General features: G+C 42.5%; 1 protein-coding gene across 1 annotated transcript in view; it reads right to left on the bottom strand.

The window, feature by feature from the left end:
- The window catches only part of ST8SIA1 (ST8 alpha-N-acetyl-neuraminide alpha-2,8-sialyltransferase 1), a 147,947-nt gene extending 127,606 nt beyond the window's left edge, over positions 1–20,341 (bottom strand). Inside the window, exon 1 of the mRNA XM_077774564.1 lies at positions 20,106–20,341. Within this exon, the coding sequence (XP_077630690.1) occupies positions 20,106–20,341 (236 nt within the window). The remainder of the gene's footprint in view (positions 1–20,105) is intronic.
- Positions 20,342–22,486: the final 2,145 nt, after the last annotated feature.

The following is a 22,486-nucleotide window of genomic DNA, read 5'->3' as shown; positions in this document are numbered from 1 at the left end:
GGAGAGAAGAGAAAGAATAACTTCCTTTTTTAGGTGACACAGATAAGTCTCCACACAGTGGCTATTCCACTCCTGTTTCTCACAGCTGAATAGGTTTTGGTCTCCCAACCATGGCATAGTTGATATGATTTCTTGGCATCCATCTAACAGATATAAATGAGAGATAACCAAGTAGGCTATGACAGCTAAATAGGAGAGCCAAAAAAAAAAAGAAGAAGAAGAAGAAGAAAGAAAGAAAGAAAGAAAGAAAATCTAAAACTAAGCCACTGGGATGAATCAGAGATGCCAGGCAGAAAAAAGAAGTAAAGAAACACCTTGGCCATGACTTGAGCCCACCGTTTTATTTGCAGGAAGCTTAAGGACTGAGTAGAAAAAGCAGTCTTGGATATTAACAATAGTGAAACAAAGTATTAATTGACCTTCATAAGTGAAATTTTTCTATTTGGGATTCTTTCCTGTGTATTAAGACACTGCAATATAAGGAGGCATCAGGCTTTAACCTGAAGCCCTGCACGTCATTGTTGGTGTGACTGCAAAGGGACAGTCTGGTGTAGTAAGAAGCCCTGGAGCCTTCAAGCCCATGAGTCCTAGAGCCAGACCACTTCCTAACTGCATAATCTTGAGTGAGGTCCTTACATTTTTTGTGTCAGTTTCTCCATCAATAAAATAAGACTACTTCAGTCTTTTCAACATATGGTGCTAGAACAACTGGACATCCACATGCAAAAAACACACAAACAAACACATTAATCTAGACACAGACCTTACACCCTTCAAAAGAACTAACTCAAAATAGATCATAGACCTAAATGTAAAATGCAGAACTGTAAAACTCCTAAAGACAACACAGGAGAAAACCTATATGACCTTGGGTATGGCAATGACATTTTAGACATAATACCAAAGGCACAATCTATGGAAGAAATAATTGCTAATTGGACTCCACTAAAATGTATAACTTCTGCTCTATGAAAGACAAAGTCAAGAGGATGAGAAGACAAGCCACAGACTGGGAGAAAATATCTGCAAAGACACAGAAGTTAATGAATGGTTATTCAAAACATACAGAGAACAGTATCAACAATAAGAAAACAAACAACCCAATTTAAAAATGGGTTCCCCTCCACCAAAAAAAAAAAAAAAAAAGCCCACCAAAATCATACATACAGAGAACAGAAGTGAGGGGTATGCAAAATGAGTGGACGTGGTCAAAGGTACAAACTTCCAGTCATAAAATAAAAAAGTCTGGGGATGTGATATAAAACACCATGACTATAGTTCATAATACTGCATTGTATATTGAAAAGTTGCTAAGTGAGTAAATCTTAAAGGTTTCAACAAAAGTAAAAAAAAATTGTAACTGTGTGGTGACGATATTAACTGGACTTAACCTTAGTGATCATTGTGCAAATATAAAATATCAAATCATTATGTTGTACACCTGAAAATAATATAACATTATATGTCAATTACATCTCAACTTCTTTAAATGGGCTGAAGACCTTAACAGACACCTCATCAGATGGCAAATAAGCATATGAAAAGATGTTCCACATCATATGTCATCAGGGAAATGTAAATTAAAGCAACAAAAAGATGCCACTACACATCTATTAGAGTGGGCAGAATCCAGAATGTTGAAAACATTAAATGCTGGCAAGAATGTGGAGCAACAGGAATTCTCATCCATTGCTCGTGGGAACGCAAAATGGTACACCACTATGGAAGACAGTATGGCAGTTGCTTACAAAATTAACCATACTGTTATCATACAGTCCACAGTCATGCTCCGTGGTATTTACCTAAAGGAGTTGAAAACATGTCCATAAAATACATGCGCGTGCAGGTTCATAGTAACTTTTTTTTAAAAGTTTATTTATTTGAGAGAGAGAGGGAGAGAGAGTGTGTGAGCAAGGGTGGGGCAGAAAGAGGGAGAAAGAGAATCCCAAGCGGGCTCTGTGATGACAGAGCCCAGATGCAGGGCTCAAACTCATAAACTATGAGACCATGACCTAAGCCGAAACCAACAGTCAGACACTTGACGGACTGAGCCACCCAGGTGTCCCCATAGTACCTTTTTTTTTTAACATGAATATCAGTGATTGTCTAACAGATATCAGATATCAGAAAGAGACCACAGACGATATAACAGACAAATGGAAGGCTGTTTAACATCAATAGAATGTGAATTGCTTTTCCTTCCTTTTCTAAACCTTCTCTTCCTTCACCTTCACCCTCTCTTTTCCTCCATTATTATTTCCTTCCTCCTTCCCTTCCATACCTAATCTATTTCCATGATACTTCTGAATCATCCATTGGAGGCACACATACAAAAGACTTGTCAGGAACTCTTGAGGCATAGGCATAGACATTCCTAACTTTTTCTGTAAGGAATTCAGTTGGGCTAAGTATCACATTATTGGCACAAAGATTATTACCATCTACTTTCCCTTCTCAAAGGAACCAATCTCAACTGTTTATTCACTACATATTCACTCAGACAAGTATCCACCCATTTAACATTTATTAAGTCCGTATGCCAGTGCCATAAAACTGTTTGTGTTTTGTTGTAATTCATAAGTCCCAAAACTTGGAAGCAACCAAGACATCCTTCAGTAGTTCAATGGATAAAGAAACTGTGGTACATACAAACAATGGACTATTATTCAGCACTAAAGAGAAGTGAGTTATCAAGCCATGAAAAAACATGGAGGAAATACAAATGCATATTACTAAGAGAAAAAAGCCAATCTAAAAAGGCTACCTGCTATACGATTCCAACTATATGACGTTCTGGAAAAGGCAAAACTATGACAACAGTAAAAAGATCAGTGGTTGCCCAGGGTTGGGGGAGAAAGAAGGGATGAAAAGGTGGAGCACACTGGATTTTTAGGGCAATGCAACCACTTTGTATGTTATTGTAAAGATGGATACATGTCATTACACATTTGTTTTAACCCTTAGAATGAACAGCACCGAGAGTGAACACTAAGATGAACTTTAGGTGATTATAATGTGCCAATGTAGGTTCATCAATTGTATCAAAGGTAGCATTCTGGGGGAGGTGTTGATAATGGGGGTGGCCATGCATGTGTGGGGCTGGGGATATACAAGAAATCCCTGTACCTTCCTCTTAATTTTGCTATGAACCTAAAACTCTTTTAGAAAAACTAAGCCTTAAAAAAAAAAAAAAAAAAAAAAGACCCACCTTGTTCTTAAAAGCTTTTAAGAAGGAGGAAAGGAAACATGAGCCAAGAAATGAGGGTGGCCTCTAGAAGCTAAGGCCAGCCTTCAACTAGCAGCTGGCCAGAAAATGGCCACCTCTGTCATACGATCACAAGGAAGTGAATTCTGCCAATAAGCTGGATGAGGATCCATTTCCTCTTCTGCCTCATTGGCAGAATTCCTCCAGAAAGGAATGCAGCTTGTTGACACTTTGATTTTAACTCACTGAGACTCTTGGTAAACTTCTGTTCTACAGAAAGATAAAATAATAAATTTGTGTGGGTTTGGGGGGAGGAAAGGATTATCTTACAGGGCTACTATCAAGATGTTAACATACATAGGGGCGCCTGGGTGGCTTAGTCGGTTAAGCGTCCGACTTTCGCTTAGGTCATGATCTCTCGGTTCGTGGGTTCGAGCCCCGCGTCGGGCTCTGTGCCGACTGCCAGCTCAGAGCCTGGAGCCTGTTTCAGTCTGTGACTCCCTCTCTCTCTGACCCTCCCCTGCACATGCTGTTTCTCTATCTCTCTCTCCTAGAAATAAATAAAACATTAAAAAAAATTTTTTTTAAAGATGTTAACATACATAAAGTATTTAAAAGAGGGTCTGACACATAGTAAGCACTCATCTAATGCTTGCTGTCAGTACCACCTACAATCTAAATGGCCTTAAGGAAATAATTACTCACAGCCTGATTCTTTGTAAAATCAGGATAATATCTCCCTCATAGAGTATTTGTGAATGCTAAAGTATAAGACTCTAAAATGCTTAAAATAGTGTCTGGCATATGGCAGATACAAAACAAATAACAACTATACCATTAAAAATATCATCATTATTGTCTTACAAATGGACCTAATCTTAAAATCCAGAGTTAGATGGACTGATACATTGCACATGAATGCATCTAGCATGGCACATCACTGGTACCTGAAAAGGTTCATTAAATCTGAACCTAAGTTTCCGTAGTTCATCTCTATTCTAAAACCCAAAGAGAATTTTTTTAGATTGCTTAAAAGTTACAAATCTTAAAATCTGATACATTAGGAGCAATCTTCTGGCATCTTTATTGGTTCTTTCCTTTTGTAACAGGATGTTCAGTGGGATTTTATGCTGCAATCATGGTTTAAGTCCAAGTCTGGAGACACAGCTGCAGGAACCCCACCTTGAGTTCAGAGGGCCACTGGAAATGTAATCGGCCCCCTAGGGGAGTTTGAGGAGGGGGGGAATTTGAATCCAGCCCCACCACCACAACCACCCCCCAACCTTGGTCCACAGAGACGGAAACTGTTGAGGAGTGGGACTTCTTCCTTTTCCTAAAGAGGAGGAAGCACCGAAGAAGATCAAGACTGGGAGTCCTGCCTGTCCCCAGCTGGAGTCTGCTTAGCCAGCACACTGGGCAGTCTCCCCCAAGCTTCCTGAGCAGAGAGAAAAGGAAATGAGGACGAATTGGCAGTAGAAGAGCCACTCTAAATGGCATGGTGACAAGTGGAGCCATTTGTGGTAACCCCCCAAAACAGGGAACTGGAGGGTCTTGATCGCTTTGTTTGTGATAAGAAAGTTTGATCACCTGCTCAACATTAAAGAACTAACCCAGGGGCGCCTGGGTGGCTTAGTCGGTTAAGCATCCGACTTTCACTCAGGTCATGATCTCGCGGTTCGTGGGTTCGAGCCCCGCGTCGGGCTCTGTGCTGAGGAATAGCTCAGAGCCTGGAGCCTATTTCAGAGTCTGTATCTCCCTCTCTCTCTGACCCTCCCCTGCTCACGCTGTCTCTCTCTCTCTCTCCTAGAAATAAAATAAAGCATTAAAAAAAATTTAAAGAACTAACCCAACCGAGCATTTCCCTATTTCTGGGACCCACAAGAATCCTTTAAGAAATAGTATGACTGAATTTTGTGAGGACACAAAAACTTATCCGGAAAATAAGTGTAACAAAATATGAGATTTTTCTTTCTTATCTGGGAATTATGGTCAGAAGCCCAAACTAAGGCCAACATGTGCTAATTACCCTGTGTTTCAGGTTCAGAAATCTGCCAGAAGTTGGAGCCAGCCACCTCCCTACAGGTTTTTCAAGCAGTACCAGACCAAGAAGCAGTGCTGTCACCACACAGCTGATTCAAACTGGGGGAAGGCTAGGAGAAAGGCACAGACTTGGGAGCGCCATGTTTTTCATGCAACTATTGCCTCTCCACCGCTGCGGGGCCAGCTTTTCCTCCCTGCCAACAAAGGAAGAAGAGGGGTGGGGGAAGCTCAAAAACAATCACCTGTGAAGACAATGAGGGTTTGCAGTAAAGAGAAACAAGCATTTTACTCTTGAATTGCTTGCTGTGCCCTTGCCTTTGCTCTCATGCTTTGCTAGCCCTGCACGATCTAGTGTGAAAATTAACAAAAGGAAACCTCACTACAATGGAGTCGAGGGCCCAGAAGGGGGAGCCCTCACACCATACCACTCTACCTCAGGAATTCTCAATTACAGCCCACCCCCCCGCCCCCCAACTGAAGAATCACCAACAGGGAAGAATCATCAATGACAGTCCCCAACAAGAAAAGATGTACATTGCATCTCTTACAAGAAATCAACTAACCTTGCAACTCAACCAACGAGAATCACCATCGCCCTGAACTCTTGCCTTTCTCCAGTGGGCTTTCCTTCAGAACAACCCCTCTCAACTTCCTCCTTCTCCATAAAATAATGTTTTTCTCCTTTGTTGGCCTAGCCTATGGTTTTAGCCATACCTTGCTTTTCCCAAATTGCAATTCTTCATCATTGCAGAATAAACCCATTTTTTGTGAGTAAAATAACTTTTGTTTTTAAGATCAATGCTGGAAAAAAGAAACAAATGAAAAGGGATGGTTTGGCTAAGAGGTGGTGGGCTGTAAAAATCTCTTTGGTGTGGAAAGAATGGGAAGATGCTAGTGGATGGAGAGTTTACTAGTATTCCACCTATGAAGGCTGCCCACCAGGTAAAGGAACCAGGCCAGTCTGCCCTTAGAAGAGACGTGGGTAGCCTGTCAGGGCTCACCTGAGAACCCACAGTCATCAATAGAGCAAGGACTGTGAATATTCATGTCCTCCCTGCCCAATGGGGAAGAGTGGGGCTCTGCTTTAGAAAATGCCCTTCACACCTCTACTACACGCTGCTGGTGGTTCAGGTAAAGCCAAAGCAGGCAAAGACGGTTTTCATTGTGCTTTAAAATAACCAAAACTGAGCTGAGTATTCGAATAGACTGTGCCAATAATCAAGACGGATAAGAATTGATAAAATTTGGCCAAGTTGGCCAAAGACCCATTAGAGCCAGCTAAGCAGGGCAGGGAGTAGGAGTCAGGAGTTAGGCCTCCCACAGCATGGTTGGAGCAGTTATTAGGAAGAAATAAAATGACTGTGTTTTTACCCCAAATTGAGACTCCTCGATCCTCAGCATTCCATCCCCAGTCCCTCTCCTTCCTGTCAAACTCCCTGTCCTTTTCTGTATTAATGCAGGAGGCTCCTTGAATCAAGATCAGTTGCTTATTACAAAGTGAGCAGTCAAGCCACCCAGCCAGTCTCTAGGTCTCTTTCATTCTCCCAGTAATTGAACTTTATTTCCCCCCATGGACTTATGTATCTTTCAGCAATTTTTAAAGGGCTTTTTCTCTCTTAACATGTCACATGTTGCATAGGTTAACCAGAATCAAAAGATACGATACCACTAAACTGTACAAAGGCCTCTGGCCTCACAATCACAATGCAGGCCAAAACCAGAGGAGACCAAAGAAGGGACTTTGACCCAAGTACAGACACAGCTAAATTCTGAAAATGAAGTTAAACCTGGGCTTGTTTTTCTTCCATAAAAAGGAGTGGAGAGATTTTTTTTTTTTTTTGGAGAATATCACTGTTCTTTTTATAATGTATGCTGTGTGCTTACATGTTCTAGAAGGGGAGGGCCCCTGTCTTCCTAGCTAACTAGTTTATTCTCAGCACCTAGCAGCAGTGCTGGGCACAAAGAAGGCACTGCATAGTTATTTGTTGAACAAAGGAGTGAATGAAGGAGTGAATTAAAGAACTGGTAGTGACTTTTGACAGCATGGAGTCTCAATACTAGGCAATAAATGAAACTCCCTTGAAAGGTGTTCAGACAGCCATCTACAGGCCTTGGAAGCAATCTAATGCTTTCATTCGTAGAAGAAATACTGGTTAGAGTGTAAACACTGTGAGGAAGGATCAGAGACTGACAAATATAAACAAGACTCAGTCTCTGACCCTAAGGCACCAAAGCAACAGTATGTATAGCAGCTTCAAATAGGTGCAAGAGAGGAGAGGGACAGAGGATAGAGATGATTTGGTCCAATGTCAACACAATTGACCACCAACACTGTACTTCCAAAAACCAACCCAACAAAATATCATCATGGGATTTTTGTGCCTTTTATGCTGCTCCCTGATTCCCCATATCTGAGGGGGTAGGATCTGCTCCAATTTCAAGCCCAAGACTTTCAATTTTAGTAAATAGGAAAATGAGTCCTAAAATAACAAAGTCATAACATCTAACTGTTTTATTTTTTATTTGACATCAATCCTATTCCTTGAAATCTCTACTTATCATAAGGAAAAGTTAATTTTCCTTTCTAAATTACAGTTTTTAACTGCTTAAATCCTAGAAACATAGTATAAATGGTCCCATAAAGGCATTTTTTATACAAAAATGAAACACAGAGCTAGTTATCAACTGTACTGAAATTGAAAGAATAACCGTGATGGAGAAAGGCACATGTTCCAGTGCCCTAAATAATTCCTCATAGAGAGGTCTCCACAGTGCTCAATGAGGGGACTGCCACTATACATACCCAGTTGTATGGGAATCTCTCCCAGTAGCTTTCACTTCTTGAAAATTACCCAAGGAGAACTGCATCATTAAATGTTCACAATCATTGTATGTTTTCTATGTATGCAATCACTGTCCACAATGAAATGGAAGAAAACTCAAATCTGCCCTTAGCCAAAGTCAAAGATTTTCTATGAACAACCAAAGAAGCCAGTGTTAAGAATTGATGTTGAGGGTGGGGGAAAAGTGAAGAAACTACTTTTAGAAATTTATCCTAAGAAAATAAACATTAAATGTTTAAGATGTATGCACAAGGATGTTCATCACAGCATTGTATACAAAGGCGAAAAATTGCAACATGAATATCCAAGAACAGTGGATTAAATAAATCATTAACTATCCTAACAAAGGAAAATCTCATAGCCATCACAAAGGGATGCTGTAGTTCTACATATATTGCTATTTTAAAAACTCACAATATACTGTCAAATTCATCATATATTTTATGTTTTTATTTATTTTTGAGAGAGAGAGAGACAGTCCGAACTGGGGAAAAGCAGAGAGAGAGAGAGAGAAAGAGAGACAGAATCTGAAGCAGGCTCCAGGCTCCGAACTGTCAGCACAGAGCCTGACACGGAGCACAAACTCACGGACCATGAGATCATGACCTGAGCCGAAGTCGACGCTTAACTGACTGAGTCACCCAGGCGCCCCTTATTATATTCTTGTTTTATAAGCACAGACAGAAGGACTGGATGGTCTAGAGAAAATATATACCAAAATATTAGCAATGTGTGTATCTAGGTGATTACGTGTCAATCACTTTTACAAATGAGAATACTGTTCCTCTGATTATTTAAATGCCAAAGAAAGCAGAACTCTTTAAAGAGGCTTTTTTTATTTCCCATGCTCAGTATTTACCAAATCTATATGAAGAAATGTTTAAAGAAAAAAATCTAACATGCAAATTTGATATCCTTTAGAAGGATCCTTTTGGAGAAAGTAATTAGTTCCATTATGGTAACATTTAAAAAAACTCACAGCAGGGGTGCCTGGATGGTTCAGCCTGTTAAGCATCTTGATTTAGGCTCAGGTCATGATCTCATGGTCAGGTCAGGTCATGGCTCAGGTCATAATCTCACAGTTGTGAGATGGAGCCCAGCTTTAGGCTCCATACCCAGCATATGGACCTGCTTAAGATTTTTCTCTCTCCAGAGGCACCTGGGTAGTGCAGTGGGTTGAGCTTCTGATTTCAACTCAGGTCATGATCTCGCAGTTAGTGGGTTTGAGCCCCGTATCAGGCTCTGTGTTGACAGCTCAGAGCCTGGAATCTGCTTTGGATTCTGTGTCTCACTCTCTCTCTGCCCCTCCCCTACTCACTCTGTCTCTCAAAAATGAATAAATGTTAAAAGAAATATATTTTTAATTAATAAATTTTTCTCTCTCCATCTCTCCCTCTGTTGCATATGCATACACACTCTTTCAAAAAATTAATTAATTAAAACAATAAGAAACACAGGAAATAATGTTTTTCCAAAATGAAAATCATAAAGCTATTTTATCATAAGCTTGCAGTTAAATGTTATTTAATTATATGAGAAAATGTTAAAGATACAACACTGAATGGATAAAAGGGAATATAAAATTAAATATACAAAATATAAACAATTATGTAATACTCATATGCAAACTATCCACAAAAGAAACGGTGTTCACAATGAAGTACTTCTCAGGGAGGGAATTGTGAGTGGGTTTTTTCCTCCTTTTTACTACACTTAAATTTTTTCTACAGTACGTATCTATTACTTCCAAAATCAGACAAATAAGGAATCCCGTAAATTTTTTAAATAACCAGAAGAGACATAAAATCCTGTATATATTTGCTGTATCAATAATTGAAGTAAGTAATTTGTTTCCAAAAAGCCTGTTCTCATTACACTCACTTGGAACTCTCTGGTCCTCTGCTACTTAAGCCCCAGATAATAAAGAATGTGTAACTCTGAATTCACTGCGGCTTCCTCCTGGCACCTAATTAAAGGAGTGACACAGCTCCCCTGGTCTTGGCTGCTTCCCTCTCACACAATGCCATAGCTAGAACAGTCCAACAGGAAGGGAGAAAAATCAATCACTTTGAAACTCAGCATAATTATCTGAAATAGACCAACCGTAGTCCTTGGAACACTACATTACTCAATTTCTTACTAACTTAACTAACGACACTAGACCAGACTAAATGTTATAAAATCAGGAACCGTGTCTTAACTTTAATCACTGTATCTCAACACCTACCTGGCACACAACAGGCACTTAGTGAATGTGGAGGAATGAATGAATAGGGGATTTATGGCTGGGCTCTGTTCTCTTCCTTAAAATTCTACTGGCCATTTTATAGCATCCTTAGTGCTAATACTATGGAAGACAGTGTGCCATAAGGCCACATTTCATTAGATATTCCATTACTGAAAGTACAAGTAATAGGCATAAGCTGTGTCCCAGGAAGCAGCTTTTCTCATTATTATGGCTTAATAATTAGCAATAATTCAACACCTAATCCTCTTAAGGTAAGTACTGGCACCCACAGCTAAGGCTGAGAGAGACCAGGTAAATTTTTCAAGGTCACAAAGCTAATAAATAAATGACAGAACCAGGATTAAATCCTGTTTCTCTGGGGCCCCAAAGTCTAGGCTCTTTCTAGGGAATAAGCATCCTGTCATCTTACCCAGACAGGTGAGGAAGGTTATGGATTCTACATGCATTATTTCAATTATCCTCTTAAACTTATAAAGTAGATGACCATATTATATACCACTTTTCAGATAACAAAACAAAGAGACAGAGAGGTTAAGCAGCTTGCCCAAGGTCACATGACTCCTGATAGAGCCAAATTAGAATGAAAAACTAAAAGGTACTGTATTTTACTAGAAATCTATCAACTTCATCAAAGAAACTGCATTAATTATACATAGTCAGCACTTCCAAGATGACTTACAACTATGATGAGAAAAATGACTTTTAAGGAAAAACTTTTGTTTTTCTGAGTTCCTGCCTAAGCATTTTACAGTATGATAACCCTGCTTAACACCCACAGTCTGGACATTTAGATAAGAACTTAAGCTTAGGATTCCCGCCATAAGTTCCTGCTTTACATTTTCCTGGGGAGCATTTAAAAAGAACCATTTAGAGTTAAGGCCAGAAAATGTTAGTGACCTCTGCTCCAACCACCTTACCAATAATACATGCTTGCTACCCTGCTCTCCATCACCCAAGCATTCATGACCTGGGACAGAAAGCTGCCCTTCTCCCAGCTCATTTTACCCCCTCCATTCTAGAATCTGATCAATATTGTGACTCTTCCTCTTTTGCAGGGGGTGGGGGAGGTGGTATTGAAACTGCATCTTTAATCAAAATGACCCNCATTGTTAATTCAATACACCAGCTCTGGCTTCTTAACACAACTTTGTCAAAAGACAAATTGTCCATCGCCCATACGAACATATAAAAGTATTCAATTAATCCAACAAGCTCTCTACATACTTCTCTCCAAAATGAAGACTAATAGCCTTCCAAGTTGCAAAACCACATCAATTTGCAAGGCTGAGGACAAAAACACAAATGTACCTAAATATTTAAAAGCTATAATCAAATCAACAAATGGATTTAAAAAAAAATACATTTTATCTTCCTATCCTTTGCGCTGAACAAAAATACCCACAAAACCAACTGGAATGCCAGGTGCAAATTTAGGCTTCTCAGACTCCAGGAGGTTTTTTTGATACTGGGACATGTGACCCCCCCAGTCCCATTTCCAAGTTCCTTCCACAGCCTCCACCTCCCACAAGGAGCTGTTCCTTGGCCATCTCTTGGGCAATGGAAAAAGCCACCCTGAGGATGAGGGATGGGGAAACTCCCCATGCAGGCAGGCAGGCTGTGGCAGTGGGTTTGGGTCATTTGCACAGGGAATTCCTGCCCCAAATGTAAATCATAGGGTCTACAATGTCCCTCCTCCCCCCCACCCCACCCCTTGCCTTGCTCCTTTGCAAAGTGCTGAGACCAAAGGAGGAACAGAGTAAGGCCCCCTGGCTCCTACTTCCAGGATCTAAGCAGGGCGCTAGGGGGAACCCTAGCCAGCTCTCACACCAGCTTTCTATAAGCTTCCCCAGGGGCGCCTGGGTGGCTTGGTCAGCTAAGCGTCCGACTTTCGCTTGGGTCATGATCTCACAGTTCGTGGGTTCGAGCCCCGCGTTGGGCTCTGTGCTGACTGCCAGCTCAGAGCCTGGAGTCTGTTTCAGTCTGTGACTCCCTCTCTCTCTGACCCTCCCCTGCTCATGCTCTCTCTCTCTCTCTCCTAGAAATAAATAAAACATTAAAAAAGAAATTTTATAAAAAAAATAAAAATTAAAAAAAATAAAGTAAGCTTCCCCAAAGGCATCCCCTCTCACTACCCTCCTTTACCAAGACCTGGACATCCACCAAAGTACAGTTCATCCCACTCCTCTTCCAGTAGTCAAGGCATTTATGGTTTGTAGTTCCAGATCACGTTCTTTGTTGCATGTTTTCCAGTATTTATAAAAGTCCTATGAATTGGGTTAGTTTTGTTTCTCTATAGCAGTGGCTCTCAAGCAGGAACAATTTGGCCCCCCAAGAGACATTTTGCTAAACCTGGAGACACAGCTAGCTGTCTCATTTAGTGGATAGAGGCCATGGATGTTGCTAAGTGGTCTACAATGTACAGGACAGGCCTCTACAACAAAGAACTATCTAGCTCAAAATGTGCATAGTGCTGAGACTAGAAAACTTTGCTCTAGAGTAAGAACTCTTTCAGAACAGAAAGCATGGCATTCCCTCCTTTGATCCCCACATGGTCAAGCAGAATATTGGACCTCATTAAGTATTTGGTGACTGACTGATTTGCTATCTGGTCCCACATCTTGCTGAAACGTTAATTCACACAATAACTCAATGAAAATTAGTGAGCCAGGGACTGTGATCAGCTCTAGGAATGCAAATACCAATGAGCAAGCAGAAAAGGAAGGCAAATAAACTGATACTTCTAATACAGCATCATGAAAAATGTATGTCACTACCACATACTTGTATGTTTATGTATTCATTGTCTCCCCTCATTAGTCCACACACTTTAAGAAAGAATTTCTTAAAATTCTTATAGTTCCAACATCTTATATGGCAATAGTGGTAGACACATAGTAGTAAATATTTTTTGATAAACAAAAGAAATGCAATAATAGGTACAAAGCATTGAAAAGAAAAAAGAAAAACAGAAAGGAGATGTTTTAACACAGCCTGGGGAGGAAATAAGGAGTAAGAGTGGCTACCTTGATGAGAGCTAACATGGATTAAGCACCAGAACCTTTTTTCAATACATTGTCTATCCTAATGCTCACAACAATCCTACAAGAGGCCACACTGTACAGATAAGGAAACGAACAGTGAAGGCAGACTTGCTCAGGAACACAGCAAATGGTGGAATCAGAATTTCAGCACAACGAACTTTGGGACCTTTGCTCTTAACCAGTAAATGCACTGTCAAGAGGTGAGTAAGAATTGGCCAGGTGAAGGACAAGGAGTTGTGGCCTTGCAGGAAAGTCATTCAAGTCAGAACGAATGACACCATAAGACCAACCAACACGGCCTGGCTTGTTTCAGGAAGTATACCCCTTACCCGTATTACTATACCATAAGAGGAACACTGATGAAACATGATGTTGGAGAAGTAACCATAGCCAGATCATAAGAGATATAGGCAGCAGTGCCTCATTTATTTACCATTGTCAGAGAACGAGCATAAGGCTTAGAGTCAAATAGCTCTAGGTTGGATAAAGGACCCAACATTTTGTCAATGGATCTCTCTGAATCTCCATTTTCTCATCCATAACAGAAAGAACATAAAGATATCTACTTTGTAAGGTAGCTACGAGAACAAAAGATAAGAAATAGAAGCACTGAGAACTAAGCCTGGTACATTTTATGCATCCAATCAGTGTTCATGATTTAATTTTGGTATTCCACATTATTGCTAATGACGTTTTTTTCACATTTGTAAATCCACAACATAATTGAAGCTTATTTCAAGCACCAAAATTTATTAAACTACTTTTTCTTTCTTTTTAATGTTTTTATAGTTTTATTTATTTTTGAGAGACAGAGAGAGAGAGAGAGAGAAAGAGCACAAGCCTGAATGGGGGAGGGGCAGAGAGAGAAGGAAACATAGAATCCAAAAGAGGTTCCAGGCTCAAAGCTGTCAGCACAGGGTCCAATGCAGGGCTTGAACTCATAAACCATGAGATCATAACCTGAGCTGAAGTTGGATGCTTCCAAGTTAGGTGCCCCAAACTATCTTTTTCTTAAACTACTTTTAAAGTAAATCCCAGGGCACCTGGGTGGCTCTGTCAGTTGAACGTCTGACTTCAGCGAAGATCATGATCTCATGGTTTGTGGGTTTGAGGGCTTTGCACTGACTGCATGGAGCCTGCTTCAGATTCTCTGTCTGTCTCTCTCTCTGAACCCTCCCACTACTCACACACGCATGCTCCCTTGCTCTCTCTCTCTCTCAAAAATAAACATTAAAAATTTTAAAAAGAACAATAAAGTGAATTCCATAAATCTCCCATTTAACAAACATAAACCTTACATCTTGTATATACAGATGGCTGTACCTGCCTCCCACCCCCTTCACCCTGGGTGCCTTTCTGTGGCCACCAGGGCAGCTGTGGAAATATCTGAAGCTTCTGATCCACAGATTCAAAAATACAGACAGAAAAGTAGGCACATAAAGCTAGACATGTTTAGAGTAGTATTTGGTTCAGAATTTGGGAAAGGAAAGATGAACGTCATGGCTTAGAGTAATGGTTGTTAGGACCCAGTGAATATACAGAATTTTCAAAGCACTTTGGTGTATTATCCTCTATCCCCCAATCCACCCGTAACAGCGATGTGCCAACTCGGCTGAGAGCTAACATATGGCCAAAGCCCTTGGATACTTGTTCAAGCCTTGATGTTTGTTCATTTTTCACAAACTGCACCTTAAGCCCATTCAGAGACTGTGACCTGGCTTCCATCTACCTCCCAGTCTATCTTCCTACTATGTTCACCATGGGAAAATTAATACCTTTTTATACAGGAAGCACATCAAGCATTTCCACACCTCCCTGCCTAGATAATCCTTCTGCCCTCACGTCTTACTATTATTTGATTTTACCATCCTTAACGGCTTAATGCAAACACCTTCTCTGATTTCCCTCCTTCCAGCAGAATTAAAAGCCATGTTCCGTGAACTTCCCCAGCACTTTGCTGGTTTCTGCCGTTATAACAATCATGTATTAAACAGAGGTATGTGGCAAGCATCATTCTAGGTGCTTTCTAAATACAACCATGTAATTTTCACTGCAAACTTGTATGAAAGTATTACAAACCCATTTTACAAATGGAGAGTCTGATACATGCTGGTGAGGATGTGGAGAAATAGGAACCCTCTTGCACTGTTGGTGGGAATACAAACTGGTGCAGCCACTCTGGAAAACAGTATGGCGGTTCCTTAAAAAATTAAAACATAACTACCCTATGACGCAGCAATAGCACTGCTAGGAATTTTTCCAAGGGATACAGGAGTGCTGTGCATAGGGGCACATGTGCCCCAGTGTTCATAGCAGCAGTCTCAACAATAGCTAAAACATGGAAAGAGCCTAAATGTCCATCAACTGACAAATGGATCAAGAAGATGTGGCTTATCTATACAATGGAATACTACTTGGCAATGAGAAAGAATGATATCCGGCCATTCGCAGCAACGTGGATGGAACTTGAGGGTGTTATGCTGAGTGAAATAAGTCAGTCAGACAAGGACAGATACCATATGTTTTCACTCATATGTGGAGCTTGAGAAACTTAACAGAAGACTATGGGGGAGGGGAAAGGGGGGAAGTTACAGAGAGGGAGGGAGGCAAACCATAAGAGACTCTTGAATACCGAGAACAAACTGAGGGTTGATAGGGGGTGGGGGAGAGGGGAAAGTGGGTGATGGGCATGGAGGAGGGCACTTGTTGGGATGAGCACTGGTTGCTGTATGGAAACCAATTTGACAATAAATTGTATTTTTAAAAATGGGGAGTCTGAAGCTCTGAAAGTTAAATTTACCAATGATGGTACAACTAGAAAGGGATACAGCTGGAATTCCAACCATGTGCTTTCAGCTCCTGAATCCATAAGTTTTTCTATCTGCTATGCTGCCTCTCTTTGATGGCCCTATGTCCAGTTGGTTAATTAATTGTACACAGATATGCCTGTCCCTAGGGTTACAGCAAATCCCTTCATAGCAGGGACATGGGCATGTTCCCCTTAATAAATACGGACGATAATGTATCCACTTATACAAGATTCATAGGAGAATTAAATGAGACAGTACATTTAAAGCACAATGCACAGTGCCATGCACATTACAAGCTCCTAATAATTTGCTGGTTTTATTGTTGTTGTTGTTACCATGGAAGATGCCAAGGATAAAGTCTGGCACATAGATGGTGAGCTAAAGTTTCTTTCTGAGAAGCAAATCAAGTGGTAAGGCCCTGATGGAAGAGACAAATGCCACTTTGGCTAGTATTTGGCTACTTGTTCAGAAGCAACAAGAGTTGCATAGACATTCTCCAATATTTCTATGATAGGGTCAATTGATCCCTTAACCTTTCTATTACAATGTGGATGTCACAAAAATGTCCCATCTAGTTCAAAATTCTTGCAGCTGTTACTTTCTTGTTGCCTTCCCCTATGTGATCTTGTCAAGGTCCCTCCTTGAGAAGTCATACTTGAAGTCTGAGCCAAGAGAAGAAAATCGCAAAAGTAAATGAAAGCACAGAGGGTAAAATGTAATGTGAAATTCTAATGCTTAATGAAATGCTCTAATTAGAGCATAATGAAACACTTTCCTTTGTCCTCATAGCATTTAACAGAACTTTAAATCATCCTTATTACTTTACTCATTTGTTTTTGTCAGTCACCCCGTAGTAGGAGGTAAGCTGTCTCAGGGAAAGCAATCTTGTTTACTGCTATCCTTTGGGGCCTGAAATCTGGTGCACAGTAGTCATTCATTAAACGTTGGTCAATTGACTAATTGCAATGATTTGCATGTGTGTATATCTGAATATATGTATGAATTTATACATATACATGAAATCATTCCACAGTTCATAAATAAATGTGCATATCTCTATACATAAGTGCATACAGTACATTTGTGTACATATATATATTCATACAGTACATTTGTGTACATATATATATATTTCTATTCGTGCAGAAGATATTTTAGACTGGGAAACACAGACATCTATTTGCAAAAGCTGTGTCTTCTTAACATAATAAAGGCTTCTGGCTTACCTATCTAATATTTTTAAAACATACACTACTGCCCACGTAGTAACCACCCATTTTTTTTTAAAAAAATGGATTTTATTAAGCATGCATACAAAAATTTTTTGACTTAACAAACCAGGATACCTTTATCTTTCAAAACTCCTTGTCCCTAATTATTAGCTTCAGTGTAAAGAAGCAGGGGGATGAGAGCAGAGTATTGACCAGTAATGTTTCTCTGCAAATTTGGCAGGTGAAATGCTTTTAATTCTTATGGGCTTCCCAGCAGTCCTTATTTAAGTTGTAACATATACAGAAAGGTATGATTCATGACAATTATAATAATTCCACTGACTGGGTAAAGGTGCATCAGTTTTGTTTTTTTTTTTTAAATTTAAGCCTATACTAATCCTGCAAGGTAAATGTTATTATCCCTTTTTATAAATAAGGAAACTAAGATTCAAAGAGATAAAGCAGCTTGCCAAGGGTACTCTCCTGCTTATCTATCTAGTCATGGCACACTCAATCCAGAAATTCTACTAATCTAGAATTCTACTCCAAAGTCCAAACTCTTTTCAATAAGCAACGGGGCCTCTACACAGTTTTACAGACATTAATCTTGAGGGATATGTGTTAAAGCAGTTTTTTTTTTTTTTATAGCGTGTGGACTTCAATTAGTAATTCTCAGCACACAGAGACTAGACTCAATGACAGCTAAACACACTGAAGATTACCCCCAGGCTACTGACAGCAAGGGACAAATGCATCTCAGAAATGATCAGCCTGTGTTTCTCAGAATATGGAGCATTTTCCACTTGATCATGTCCTGCAAAAGAAATGCATTCTCTAAAAAAGCTTCATTATTCCTCCTCCTATCCAAAAAATGGACTCTTTCATTGCAAACCAATGGAAAGTTCTTAACTCATTTCTTTATATTTCTTGGAATGAAAGTGCTTTCTGTCTTTAAAGAAAAGAGTTGCTGGATGCTGTGCCCTTTGCGTGCTTTTGAGTCCAACAATCAATACTGTGAAGGCGAGAGAAAATTAGCCCTTATATACTTTTAAGGGGTGTAAGGTTATTTTTAAACTTAATGATAGCTGAACTCTAAAGAGAGAGAAGGAAAGTCTTCCCTCCCAGTTTAAAGAATTCAGCTGCCTTCCTGTAAAAGAATTGGCTATTGGGGCGCCTGGGTGGCTTAGTCGGTTAAGCATCCGACTTTCGACTTTCGCTTAGGGCATGATCTCGCGGTTCGTGGGTTTGAGCCCCGCGTCGGGCTCTGTGCTGACTGCCAGCTCAGAGCCTGGAGCCTGTTTCGGAGTCTGTGTCTCCCTCTCTCTCTGACCCTCCCCTGCTCACGCGGTCTCTCTCTCTCTCTCCTAGAAATAAATAAAAATATTTAAAAAAAAAAAGAGAGAGAGAGAGAGAAAGAGTTGGCTATTATCTCTTTGACCTTCTTTCCAGAAGCAGGCCTGAGAAGAAGGAAACCATATGGTTAAAAAGTTTTCTGAAATTTATAGATGTTTCTGAACATTTGTAACCAACAGTAGTGAAAAAGTTTCATTTGGCTCTCCACTGCCCCTATACTGCTTTGGAAAGATCCTAGGCAGAGCAAAGGAAAGCACTCCCGGGCCAGATCACTACACTCTCAGGAAGAGCTTCAGCATTCAGTCCCCACCCCTGGGGACTGAAGGTGAAAGGGGCATCTGACAGTGATGTGTCCCCTCAACATGCCCCGGACGGGGAGAGTGAGGGGAAGCCACTGCCTTCCCTCCAATCTAACTATACAACCTCTGCTGCCAAGGACTTATTTTTAGACACTTAAGCTGAAATTCCCAGAAAGGAAGGGAAACTACAACCTCTGAGTGATCCTCAGAGTTCTGATTTCCAACCTGGCTTGTGTTTTGTTGCTGTTGTTTGTTTTCTGATATCAAGTCTCTACCTAAAGCCCATCTCCCATTCTCCAGAAGGCAACCACAGACTAAGCAACAAGAAGAAGAAAAAGAAATAGAGCTGGGAGCTGTAGAGCCTTATGTGATGAAAATTCCAGATCCCACACTTCAAAGGGACGTGACCTTGGGGGAAGTAACTCTTACTTCTGAAGACTCAGTTTGTGGTTGGTAAGATGGGAATAATAATATCTGTTATTAGAAAGTTGTTGAGGGTTCAATAAAATTCACACAGTACCTAGCTCTTAGCAGGGCATCAGTAAGGGCTCTGTTTTGTCATGGGCACACTGCACAAAGCAGCGGGATCCTGGCTAGGTGTCCATGTTTTTCCTGCCCAAGATTTGCCCATCACTCCGTCATTAGTGATTTGTTACCAACCACTCTCCTAACCTCGGGAAGATGCCTCTTAGCTGCTTCTAGTTCTCTATAGTTTCGAACATCTGCAGCGCCCAAGAGCTTAATTCTTATTAAGTGCAAAGGACAAAGTTAGCCTGGGTTCTCCTTCCCACCAGTTATCTGCAAATCGGTGACTGTAACTCAGGCTGGGGAAGAAATGCTTCAGGCTTTACATGGCCAAAGCAAGTGTCTGCACGTCTCTTGGTGTCAGGGGTGGAAGGACCCTTGACTAAAGGCTTCAGGCAAAGAAAGGGTGTGGGACAAGAAGGACTGGATGAAAGAGATGCCTCTGAAAGGTGGTCCTAGCCAGTGACCCTGTCCTCGGCGCACCGGGGGTAAAGGACACGAGCAGGGAGGAGCCCCGAGAGGAGGAGTACCTGAAGACTCTCGCCGCTGTCTGATTCCTTCTCCACGCCGTGCCCTGTTGCAGCACGCCTTGCACGATCTCCTTCTCGTTGGGCAGTCGGTAGACTGGGAAGATGTAGAGCCAACAGAGGACCACGACGCAAAGGGCACTGGCTCCCACCGGCAGCCGGGTCCTCGGGAACTTCCACGCCAGTACTGCCATGGCCCCTCTGGACGTGTGTCGCCGGGCCCGCCCGCAGGGGCTCATCGCAGCCCCGGGGTCCCAAGGAGGCGGCCTCAGCACAGCGTTGGGCAAAGTGGCAGCAGAGGGTGCCCCCACCGCCGGCCCCCCATGCACACACACCTTTCGCTTTCTGGCTTGCAGTGGCACGCACGTTTCTTCGGCCCCCACGGATCCAAAGGTCAGCGCAAGGATTTTTTTAAATGCAACTTTTTCAAGGGTTTCTTTCTAGGGGAAGTGGCTGGGGGGCGAAGCACGAGCTGTGGTCATGGTCGCTTCCCCTGCAGAAGGCGGGCGCTGGGGTCTGCGAGAGCGCAGAGAGCGGCCGCTGCGAGTCGCTCCCGCCGGTTCTGCAGCATCACTGTCGCCCTCGGCGCGGTCCGGGGAGAGGCTCGGCTCCCTCCCAGACAACTGGTCCGCGGCGTCCCCTTCTGAGAGATGCTCCGGCGCCCTTCGCCGCCTCTGCCCGCCTCCCGTGCTGCTGCACCGCCAGGCACCCCGCCCCCAGACGCGCTCCCCGCGCCGCGCCAAGTCCTTGGAAATTTCCACCGCGGCCCGGGACCGCTATCCTGCCCCGGGCTTCTCCGCCTTGCCCGCCAGGACCCTCGCTCCCCACCCCTCCCGGAGAAGAAAAGAACTCGCTCTCATCAGTTAATTCAGCGGCGCGCCGCAGCCTTCCGCTGCGCCCCGGACTTCGCAGACAAACGCCCGGGGATTGGTGGAAATCAAGGTCTCCCCCGNCGGTTCAGATCAGCGACGCTCGCCTGGAGCGCGCGCCTCTCCCTCCCTCCCTTGTTCTCTGGAGATAGAGGCAAACAATAAAAAATAACCCTCCACCCCCAATGTACGTATACATTTGAGTGTGGCACAGACTGGCTGATAACCTGACCCTTCGACACGCGGCCGGCGCGCCTGGGCTATCACCCCGCCACCGTCACCCTCGTCTCTCTACAACCGGCTGGTTATTAACCCGCAATGAGGCGCGAGGACGTTGTCGGCGGAGATTTATTCCTTCCTGGGCTCCCACCCCCCATTACCCGATTCCAGAACCCCGGTTCCAGCCGGCGCGCGCGCGCGCGCGCACACACACACACACACAAACGCACACACTCAGATACACACACTCGGTGCTCACGGACCCGCACGCGCGCGCACGGGGAGGTGCGTGCACACCGGGATCCTCCGCCTGACTCCGCCCTGCAGGGAAAGGCGCTGCTGCATCCAGATGTGCAGCCAGCCGGTGCCCGAGCTCGCAGACCTCGGGACTTGATAATGCCTCGGAGGCGCGTTCACCTCCTCTGCCTTTTAGATTAAAGGGCCGTTTGTTCTTAGACCTCTTCCTCCCTCCACCCACAAGCTAATCGCAACCCCGACCTTGGAAAAACGCCACCAGCCTGTACTCTTCGGAGCTGAGGGACCCACAGTTAGCCATTTCAGCTCGCCCCGGCGGCCGACGCATAGCTCGGGTACCTCCTAGCGGTTGCCGATTCTGTTTGCTTAGGCATCTCATGAAGCAGAAAGTGTGCAGGGACAAAGAAACCCAGCCGCCTGCTAACCGGGTCAGCTTAGTCATCACGAAACCAGAATCTAGGGCCAAAGCATCATTTGCTCAGCTGACCAGGCTGCGGCCCCCCAGCGCAATCTTCGGGGCTGCTGAGTGAAGCCCCTGGTATCTTTCTCCAGCATCTTTCTCCACTGAGAGATGAAAGTTGAGAAGTTGATGTAAAGTTATTTACCAAAACTGACCAAACGACTACCATAGTCTCAATATTCCAACACTACTAAGGCCTCCTAGGAGAATTACCCACTGCCCTCCACGACCTGGCATACCCAAGGAATCTTTGCTATTTAGGTTAATCATCTGCAACGGGGACTTTGAAAATTCCAAAGTTATATCTTACCATAGTGGAGCCTAATAAAGATTGTTTGAAATGAAGATCACCTAAAGTCTTGCAAAGTAACCAACCCACATTCCTCTGTTCTGAAAAGGTGAGGGATATTTCCCATTGTTTCCAGGCTATGGATAAATCGCTTTTTTCCCTACAATGCAAAGAGAACACAAACCATCCCAATTTCTCTTTCCTCCCCAAGTAAAATAGATACTTGCAGAGCAAATAGCAAAGAAATAAATCAACTACCAAAACTAAGACGCTGCAGTTATGAAGGGGCTAT

The sequence above is a fragment of the Crocuta crocuta genome, unplaced genomic scaffold, assembly GCF_008692635.1.
Source record: "Crocuta crocuta isolate KB4526 unplaced genomic scaffold, BGI_CrCroc_1.0 scaffold176, whole genome shotgun sequence".
NCBI lineage: Eukaryota > Metazoa > Chordata > Mammalia > Carnivora > Hyaenidae > Crocuta > Crocuta crocuta.
The sequence above is the reverse complement of the archived record's forward strand: the minus strand, read 5'-3'. Positions and strand labels throughout refer to the sequence as shown.